At 57.9% G+C, this 10387-nt stretch overlaps 1 protein-coding gene across 1 annotated transcript; it reads left to right on the forward strand.

The window, feature by feature from the left end:
* The first annotated feature begins 6483 nt into the window (after nucleotides 1–6483).
* Nucleotides 6484–10096, forward strand: LOC135982903 (vitamin K epoxide reductase complex subunit 1-like). The gene is made up of 2 exons (XM_065591500.1): nucleotides 6484–6739; nucleotides 9681–10096. The coding sequence occupies exons 1-2, from the start codon at nucleotides 6570–6572 to the stop codon at nucleotides 9943–9945; spliced, it is 435 nt and encodes a 144-aa protein (XP_065447572.1). The 5' UTR covers nucleotides 6484–6569; the 3' UTR covers nucleotides 9946–10096.
* Nucleotides 10097–10387: the final 291 nt, after the last annotated feature.

Raw genomic sequence — 10387 nt, forward strand, 5'->3', positions numbered from 1 at the left:
CCGCGAATCAAATGTTCGCGGGAAGCCTGAAACAGGGAGGCAGCAGATAGGCTGGGGCGGGGTGCAGCGCATCCCAGTCCGGCCCCACTGGCCGAGCGGCTCCCTCTGGCGGCCGACTGGCCTAGGCCAAGAGGCTCTGGCCCCGGCGTCTCCCACCCGGCTCGGGCCCTGGGGCGCTGGCCCTCGGCCAAGAACCCGCGACCCCGGCCCCCAGCCGAGCACCATGCCGGCCCCCCGGCCAAGTGCTCCCGCCCCCAGCCGAGCACCGCACCGGTCCCCCGCCCAGCACCGCGCCAGCCCCCGGCCAAGTGCCCGCGCCCCCAGCCCCGGCCGAGCACCGCACCGGCCCACGGCCAAGTGCCCGCGCCCCCGGCCCCCAGCCCAGCACCGCGCCAGCCCCCGCCCAGCACCGCGCCGGCCCCGGCCCCAGCCCCCAGCCGAACACCGTGCCGGCCCCCGGCCCAGCACCCGGCCGAGCACCGCACCGGCCCCCGGCCCAGCACCGCACCAGCCCCCGGAGCAGCACCGCGCCAGCCCCAGGCCGAGCACCGCGCCGGCCCCCGGCCAAGTGCCCGCGCCAGCCCCCGGCCCGGCCCCTGGCCGAGCACCGCACCAGCCCCCGGCCCAGCACCGCACCGGCCCCTGGCCCAGCACCGCACCGGCCCAGCACCGCGCCAGCCCCCGCCCAGCACCGTGCCGGCCACGGCCACTGGCCCAGCACCGCGCCAGCCCTGGTCCCCGGCCCAGCAACGTGCCGGCCCCCGGCTGAGCACCGCGTCGGCCCCGAACCCCGGCTCAGCACCTCACCGGCCCCGGCCCCCGGCCCAGCACCGCGCCGGCCCCCGGCCGAGCACTGTCCCGGCCCCCAGCCCGGCCCCTGGCCCAGCATCGCGCCGGCCCCCGGCCCCGCGCCCCCGGCACGGCCCCCGGCCCAGCACCACGCCGGCCCTTGGCTGAGCACCACGCCGGCCCCTGGCCCGGCCCCCGGCCCAGCACCGTGCCGGCCCCCGGCCCAGCACCGTGCTGGCCCCGGCCCCCGGCTGAGCACCACACCGGCCCCTGGCCTGGCCCCCGGCCCAGCACCGCACCGGTCCCCGGCGAAGTGCCTGCACCGCCGGCCCAGCATCGCGCCGGCCCCCGGTCCCGCGCCCCCGGCACGGCCCCCGGCCCAGCACCGCGCCGGCCCCTGGCCGAGCACCACGCCGGCCCCTGGCCCGGCCCCCGGCCCAGCACCGCGCCAGCCCCCGGAGCAGCACCGCACTGGCCCCCGGCCCAGCAGCGCACCGGCCCCCGGCCGAGCACCGCACCGGTCCCCGGCCCAGCACCGCGCCGGCCCCCGCCCAGCACCGCGCCGGCCCCGGCCCCTGGCCCAGCACCGCGCCGGCCCTGGTCCCTGGCCCAGCACCGTGCCGGCCCCTGGCCCGGCACCCGGCCGAGCACCGCACCGGCCCCCAGCCCAGCACCGCGCCAGCCCCCAGAGCAGCACCGTGCCGGCCCCCGGCCAAGTGCCTGCGCTGGCCCCTGGCCCGGCCCCCGGCCGAGCACCGCACCGGCCCCCGGCCCAGCACTGCGCCGGCCCCCGCCCAGCACCGCGCCGGCCCTGGCCCCTGGCCGAGCACCACGCCAGCCCCTGGCCCCGCCCCCGGCCCCGCCCCCGGCCCAGCACCGCGCCGGCCCCCACCTCATGGCTCCTCCGGCCATGCCTTTCCGCCCCCGTGGGCCCCCCCCCTTGGCTCCTCTGGCCGTGCTGCCCACCCCCCTTTGCATGCAGGAGGTCAGGGCAGGCCAAGCTTCAGAGCGGAGCGTGGGCCCCGCCCGCTGGCGCCATGGAAACCCCTGACTAAGGCACCGCTTTTGAAAATGTGCTGAGGGGAAGTGGCTGCTTCCCCTGCACCGCTCCTAGCTACGCTACTGGTGGGGATCACTGCCGGGGCACTATTTCAGCCCCACATTTTTGGGTGGACCTCCCACCGTGGGAGCTGCAGAGCACTCCCCCGCGACACACAAACACACACACCCTGGTGTTGGGAGGGGAACAGGGGAAAGGACAAAAGAAGCAAGAGAAGAAAGGAAAGGAGGGAGGGCTGGAGGAAAAGGGGAAACAAAACGGACAAACCCCAATGTCCCCAGTGATTCTAAAGGACAAAATCCCAGGTGTGGAATAAAATTCTGCCTCCTTAAGCTCGTGTTTTCCATGCCTAGAATTCAACTCTCACCCGATGGATCAGACTGAACAGGTTTCACACCTGGAGGAGGCTCTTACCTTCTACACAGGGACGTCTGCTTTCTAGTACAATCACGAAAAGGGAAGGAGAAAACTTGACAGAGGTTCCTCCTGCCGCTCACGTACGTGAACCCGAATGTTCTCTCAGTCCTCAAAGAGAGACCTCGAGACAGAGACGTGCTGAAGCAAAGCCCCAGGGGTCTCTGAGCTTTCCCGGGCCACTCGCCTCTGTCCTGCCTGGCTGATGTCAGCATCTCTCTGTGAGGTCACCACCTTTGACCAATAGTCTGAGGTCCTGCAAAAGGCCTTTGTGATGTCACTGCCACGCCCCTCCCTTGCGGTGCTAATGTCCTGCCCCTGGCCAGGCACCTGGGAGCTTTGAGCTACTCCCTGTGGATCACCCCACTCAAGGCGTGTTCATTTTAGGAAGCAAGCTGACTAGACAGTAAAACCTCAGTCGCTGCTCCCAATGCCACACTCCGTTTTTCAGAAATTAGTAGACCTGATGGCCAGAAGAGACCATTAGAGCATCTAATCTGACCCCCTGCATGTCACAGGCCTCCTGTATGACACAATAGCTACTTTGGGGGCAAACACATTCCAGAAAGGCATCTAGTCTTCATTCAATGACAGCAAGAGAGGGCGAATCCACCACTTTCCTTGGTAGCTTGTTCCTGTGGTGAATCATTCTCGCTGTTGAATATCTGTGCTTTATTTGTAATATGAATTTGTCTCTTTTCACCTTCCAGTCACTGGGTCTTGTTCTGCCTTTCTCTGCTCGATTAAAGAGCCCTTTAATACCCAATCTTCTCTCTCCATTAAGGCACTTCTACACTTCAATGAAGTCACCTTTCAATCTTCTTTTGATAAGAAGGGAGGCTGAGGGTTCTCACCAGAGAGCCCAAAGGATGGCTCCTCCGGCCGTGCTGTTCCGCCCCCGCGGCCCCCCCCTTTCATGGCTCCTCCGGCCGTGCCGTTCCGCCCCCGCGGCCCCCCCCTCCCATGGCTCCTCCGGCCGTGCTGCCCCCCCTTGGCGTGCAGGAGGTCAGGGCAGGCCAAGCTTCAGAGCGGAGCGTGGGCCCCGCCCGCTGGCGCCATGGTAACCCCTGACTAAGGCACCGCTTTTGGAAAATGTGCTGAGGGGAAGTGGCTGCTTCCCCTGTACCCCCCTTAGATACGCTACTGGTGGGGATCACTGCCGGGGCACTATTTCAGCCCCACATTTTTGGGTGGACCTCCCACCGTGGGAGCTGCAGAGCACTCCCCCGCGACACACAAACACACACACCCTGGTGCTGGGAGGGGAACAGGGGAAAGGACAAAAGAAGCAAGAGAAGAAGAGAAAGGAGGGAGGGCTGGAGGAAAAGGGGAAACAAAACGGACAAACCCCAATGTCCCCAGTGATTCTAAGGGACAAAATCCCAGGTGCGGAATAAAATGCTGCCTCCTCAAGCTCGTGTTTTCCATGCCTAGAATTCAACTCCCACCCGATGGATCAGACTGAACAGGTTTCACACCTAGAGGAGGCTCTTACCTTCTACACAGGGACGTCTGCTTTCTAGTACAATCACGAAAAGGGAAGGAGAAAACTCGACAGAGGTTCCTCCTGCCGCTCACGTACGTGAACCCGAATGTTCTCTCAGTCCTCAAAGAGAGACCTCGAGACAGAGACTTGCTGAAGCAAAGCCCCAGGGGTCTCTGAGCTTTCCCGGGCCACTCGCCTCTGTCCTGTCTGGCTGATGTCAGCATCTCTCTGTGAGGTCACCACCTTTGACCAATAGTCTGAGGTCCTGCAAAAGGCCTTTGTGATGTCACTGCCACGCCCCTCCCTTGCGGTGCTAATGTTCTGCCCCTGGCCAGGCACTTGGGAGCTTTGAGCTACTCCCTGTGGATCACCCCACTCAAGGCGTGTTCATTCTAGGAAGCAAGCCGACTAGACAGTAAAACCTCAGATGCTGCTCCCAATGCTACACTCCGTTTTTCAGAAATTAGTAGACTTGATGGCCAGAAGAGACCATTAGAGCATCTAATCTGACCCCCTGCATGTCACAGGCCTCCTGTATGACACCATAGCTACTTTGGGGGCAAACACATTCCAGAAAGGCATCTAGTCTTCATTAAATGATATCAAGAGAGAGCGAATCCACCACTTTCCTTGGTAGCTTTTTCCTGTGGTGAATCATTCTCGCTGTTGAATATTTGTGCTTTATTTGTAATATGAATTTGTCTCTTTTCACCTTCCAGCCACTGGGTCTCGTTCTGCCTTTCTCTGCTCGATTAAAGAGCTCTTTAATAGCCAATCTTTTCTCTCCATTAAGGCACTTCAACACTTCAATGAAGTCACCTTTCAATCTTCTTTTGATAAGCTAAACAGGTTGAGCTCTTTCAATCGCTCACTTTTTTCTCCAGCCCTCAGAACCTTTGGTGGCTCTTTGCTGCCCCAGCTCCAGTTTCACAACATCTTTTTCAAAGGAGGACACCAGAACTGGATGCAGAATTCCAATATCGGTCTCACTGATGCCGTGTCACCTCCTGTGACGCTATTGACATAATCTGTAACTGTATAGATCACCGTTCCCACCACTGTTATATATTTGCAGCCAATATTGTACAAAGGTTGTCGTGGAAGGGGTCTATGGAGAGGTTCTGATTGGCTGATTATAATTATGCTATTTGTATATGTGTATCAGTTTTGTAGTTGACGTTATGAATATTGGCTCTATACTGTCTGTATTTCAAGCTTGTGCTATGCTTCCGGGGAACATCCCAGACAAGTTGGTGTTAGTTCTGCCTAGCCTGCTTGATGGCCCACTGAGGACCATGAGCTATACAATTGACCCATTGAGAGAAGGTGGATACACCTTGTGACTCAGCAAGGCATGCAGGGACCTGCTTATGGACAGAATTCTAAGGTTTTTCTATGCCACATGCTGGATAGAGTGTCCTTGGGACAAAGAAAGCAAAGACCACACGGCAAGAGACTATAAAAGGCTGATGCCTCGTCTCCATCTTGTCTTCAATCCTGCTTCATACCTCTGGAGAGACTTTGCTATAAAAGGAAGCTCTATACAAAGGACTGAATGATCCATCCCAGCTGTGGATGTACTCCAGAGACTTGATTTGAACCTGCAGTTTATTCTATCACTGCTACAAGCCTGAACCAAGAACTTTGCCATTACTGTATGCAGGGCTGGCTTTAGGAAGTGTGGGGCCCAATTTGAACATTTTAGGCGGGGCCCCGACAGGGATGATTAAAAAAAAACACGTAACCCCCCCCCTTCATTTCTTCCATGTATTATTTACTTTCCATAACTATATAAATAAAATTAAAATTATATATTACATACATTGCTAGCCGGAGGTAGGGCAGGGGCTGACTGGAGGTAGGGTCTGCCTGGAGGCAGGGCAAGGCGTGTGGGGCTGGCTGCGGGCAGGGGGTGTGGGGCTGGCTGGATACAGGGGCTGGCTGCGGGCAGGGCAGGGGGTGCAGCAGGGGCTGGCTACAGGCACTGGCTGGCTGGGGCAGGGGGTGCAGCAGGGGCTGGCTGTGGGCAGGGGGTGTGGGTCTGGTTGGAGACAGGGGCTGGCTGCAGGCAGGGGAGGGGGTGCAGCAGGGGCTGGCTGCAGGCAGGGAGTGCGGGGTTGGCTGCAGGCAGGGGCTGGCTGGAGACAGGGGCTGGTGGGGGTAGGGGGTGCGGGGCTGGCTGGAGACAGGGGCTGGCTGCAGGCAGGGTAGGGAGTGCGGGGCTGGTGCGGGCAGGGGGTGCAGCAGGGGCTGGCTGTGGGCAGGGGGTGCAGCAGGGGCTGGCTGGAGACAGGGGCTGGCTGCAGGCAGGGTAGGGGGTGCGGGGCTGGTGCGGGCAGGGGGTGCAGCAGGGGCTGGCTGCAGGCAGGGGCTGGCTGGAGACGGGCTGGTGGGGGCGGGTGCGGGGCTGGAGGCAGGGCAGGGGGTGCAGCAGGGGCTGGCTGCAGGCAGGGCAGGGGCCCCCCTGCTTCTACCACCTTGGCCCTTTAAATAGCTGCCGGAGCCCTGGGGAAGCTGTGGGGCTCTCGTGGCTATTTAGAGGACCGAGGCAGCAGAGATAGCTGGAGCCCCGGCACTTTAAATAGCCCCCGGAGTCCCCTGCTACCCCAGGGCTCTGGTCCAAGCACTAGACTCCTCCCCATAAGCACCATAGCTCCCCCTTCTCCTCCACTGGTACATAAAACTACAAGTCCCAGAATCCCTTGCTTCCGCCATCCCACCTCCTGAAGGGGCAGCCAATGGGCCGGAGCCGTTTGCTGACTGGCAGGTGCGCGGGCCAGTGGGGGCGAGCCCGTGCCCGGCGCGTGGTGGCAGTAGGCGATGGCGGCGCCGGGCTGGGAGTGGGCTCTGCGGCTCGTGCTGTGCGCGCTGGGGCTGGTGCTCTCCGTGTACGCGCTGCACGTGGAGAGCTCGCGGGAGCGGGACCCCGGGTACCGGGCCATGTGCGACCTGAGCCCCTCCGTCAGCTGCTCCAAGGTCTTCACCTCCAGGTGAGCGGGGGGGACCGGCCCCATTGCAACCCCTGACACCATGACATGACTCCCCCTTGCTCCTCTGCAACCCCCCGCCCCATGGCATGACTCCCCTTTGCCAAGCACCCTTCAGAGCTTCCTGTGATAAACTGCGAACTTTGGACAATAGCGGGGTGCTAGGAAGGGTCACCCCCTTGTGTTGCTGTGACAATGCGGTTTTGGCGGAAGCCAACTGAGAGTGCCAACTCAGGACAAATTGCTAAAACAGGGCAGTTACAGCCCAAGGCTGGGGTTTTTCCACCTCTAAGGCAAACCAAACCAGCCAGACTAGGAGGACTTCGGTCTCATCCCACTGGCTAACCGCAAGTCTCACAAGCAATCTCCTTAGACACTCCAGTTTCCCAGTATAACCACCAGGGCCACACGTTATGGGGACAAATGGTTATGAAAACCAATACCCCAGTAAAAGAAAAAGGTTCTCCTGATCCCAAAAGACCAAGCCCCAGACCCAGGTCAATATACAAGTCAGATCTTATCCACAAAACACGCTGCTGCCGATCCTTTAGAATCTAAAATCTAAAGGTTTATTCATAAAAGGAAAAAGATAGAGATGAGAGTTAGAATTGGTTAAATGGAATCAATTACATACAGTAATGGCAAAGTTCTTGGTTCAGGCTTGCAGCAGCGATGGAATAAACTGCAGGTTCGAATCAAGTCTCTGGAATACATCCCCCGCTGGGATGGGTCCTCAGTCCTTTGTTCAGAGCTTCAGTTTGTAGCAAAGTTCCTCCAGAGGTATGAAGCAGGATTGAAGACAAGATGGAGATGAGGCATCAGCCTTATATAGTCTTTTCCAGGTGTAAGAACACCTCTTTGTTCTTACTGTGGAAAATTACAGCAAAATGGAGTCTGGAGTCACATGGGCCAGTCCCTGCATACTTTGCTGAGTTACAAGGCGTATCTGTCTTCTCTCAATGGGTCCATTGTATAGCTGATGGTCCTTAATGGGCCATCAAGCAGGCTAGGCAGAGCTAATCTCAGCTTGTCTGGGATGTCACCCAGAAGCATAGCATAAGTTTGCCATACAGACAGTATAGAGCCAATATTCATAACTTCAACTACAAAACTGATACACACATATAGACAGCAAGATCATAACCAGTAAACCATAACCTTGTCCTAGACACCCCATTTGACCCCCTTTATACAAGATTTGGGTGCCACTACAGGACCTTGGTTGCAACAATGATCTATACGGTCCCAGTTTATGTCAATAACGTCACAGTTGCCCCAGAGTAGCCTGGGTCAGAGCCCAGTGGGAGGCCCTGGGCTCCCCCACCATCTGCTGCGCCCTTCCCCCCAAAAGGGCCGAAACCCTGACCACTAGGCAACATCCCCATGAGCGAAGGCCATCATGAGGCATCCATCTTCGAAAGTTTGCAGAGGATGCAGGAGCAGAAAGGGGAGAGAGGATGAGGGTGGCTCTTGGGAAGAGGGAGAGAGGGAGCCTTATGGGAATCTGTTTACCGCCATCAACCCAAAGATCAGATCATTGATGCCTAGAATCTTCCCTGACATGTTGTAATTGATTACTTTGCATTTATCAACATTGAATTTCATCTGCCTTTTTGTTGACCAGTCACTCAGTTTGGTGAGATCCCTTTGTCACTCTTTGCACTCTCTTTTGGACTTAACTAACTTGAGTTGGTTTGTATCAGCTGCAAATGTTGCCACCTCACTGTTTACCCCTTTTTCCAGATCACTTAGGAGTATGTTGAACAGAACTGGTCCCAGTACAGAGCCCGGGGGCAGGGCCGCCTTTAGGCCAATTCCACCAATTCCCCCAAATTGGGCCCCGCGCTTAAGAGGGCCCCGCGCCCAGTGGCAGGGCCGCCCAGTGTGGGGGGCAAGTGGCAGAGAATCCCTTCCCTGGCTAGAGGCACCTTTTTAATTTTTACTCACCCGGCGGCGCTCCAGGACTTTGGCAGCGGGTGCTTCAGTGCCGCCGAAGACCCGGAGCGAGTGAAGGACCTGCCGCCAAAGACTAGGAGCGCGGCCCGGTGAGTACGAGCCCCACGTGGTTTTTTTACGTGGTTTTTTTTTTTTTAGTCATCCCTGTCGGGGCCCCGTCGAAACTGTTCGAATCGGGCCCCGCACTTCCTAAAGCCAGCCCTGCCCGGGGGACACCACTATTTACCTCTCTCCATTCTGAAAACTGACCACTTAGTCAGACCCTTTCTTTCTTGCCTTTGAACCAGTTACATATCCCAGAGAGGACATTCCATCTTATCCCATTTTGCTTCAGAGCCAAGGGAGGGCCCTTCTCAAATGTTTTCTGAAAATCTAAGTACACTATATCCACGGGATCACCTTTATCTACATGCTTGTTGACTCCCTCAAAGAATTCTAGTAAATTCGTGAGGCATGATTTCCCTTTACAAAAACCATGTTCACTCTTCCCCAACAAATTATGTTTATCTGTGTGTCTAATAATTGTGCTCTTTATAATTTCACCCAATTTGCCTGGTACTGAAGTTAGCCTTAGTTGCCTGTAATTGCCAGGAGCATCTCTGGAGCCTTTTTTATGCATTGGTGTCATATTAGCTCTCCTCCAGGCATCTGGTGTGGAAGCTGATTTAAAGGACAAGTGACTTATTGCTGTTTAATTTATCAATTTGTTCCAAAACCAGTAAGGATACTGGTCCTTACTGAATAGTCAAGTCATGATCACTGGCCCCAGAGCAACCACGGACATCCAGTCCAGTGATCAGTTCATCTTTATCCAACACAAGGAGGCCCACAATAGAGTCACTCCTAGTTGGGCACAAAACTTTGTATTAGAAAAGTATCTATAATTTTTTTAAATGGCCAAGGACGATTTACTCCTGGCTACGTGAGACCGCCCCTGTCTGTCTCCCAGTAGGAAGTCCCCCGGGCTAACCTAATTTCTTCCCACAAGTCATAGACAGGTGCAAAAGGAGAAACATTTCCTGCTCTCTGGTTTGGATTCAGTGAATGGTGCCAGCCCCCCACCGGTTCATCTGCTGGGCTGTGTCAGTAGCAGCTTGATCCCTATCCATTCGAGGTCCGGGTTCTCAATAACCAAGAACGTAAAACAGGTAATGATGTGTCTAATGCAGGGGCTCTCAAACTTCATTGCACTCCGACCCCCTTCTGACAACAAAAATTACTACACGACCCCAGGAGGGGGGACCGAAGCCTGAGCCCTCCCGACCCTGGGTGTGGGGGGAAAGCCAAAGCCCAAATCCCCCCACCCTGCGTGGGGAGGCCAAAATCGAAGCCCAAGGGCTTCAGCCCCAGACAAGGGGCTTGCAACCCGAGCTTGACTGCCTAGGGCTGAGGCCCTCAGGCTTTGGCTTCCCCCTCAGTCAGGGGGCCTCGGACTTCAGCTTTGGCCCCAGACCCCAGCAAGTCTAAGCTAGCCTTGGTGACCCCATTACAATGGGGTTGTAACTCACTTTGGGGTCCTGACCCAGAGTTTGAGAACCACCTCCCTGCCCACCACTTTTTGTACCCTCTCTCCCCTACCTCAGTGGGCTGTAACCAGCGACATACCCATCGTCCCCCCGGGTTTCCCCATTTCCCCTCCCCAGGGAGAATTTCCATCTCCTCTTCCTTATTGCCCAGATTCCGCTGCCAAGAGCA

This window comes from Chrysemys picta, chromosome 4, assembly GCF_011386835.1.
Source record: "Chrysemys picta bellii isolate R12L10 chromosome 4, ASM1138683v2, whole genome shotgun sequence".
Lineage (NCBI taxonomy): Eukaryota > Metazoa > Chordata > Testudines > Emydidae > Chrysemys > Chrysemys picta.

Coding starts and splice junctions, on each gene's coding strand:
- LOC135982903 (XM_065591500.1), top strand. CDS start 6,570: ATGGCGGCGCCGGGCTGGGAGTGGGCTCTGCGGCTCGTGCTGTGCGCG. Junction 6,740..9,680: donor TCCAAGGTCTTCACCTCCAG/GTGAGCGGGGGG, acceptor TCTTCCCACAAG/TCATAGACAGGTGCAAAAGG.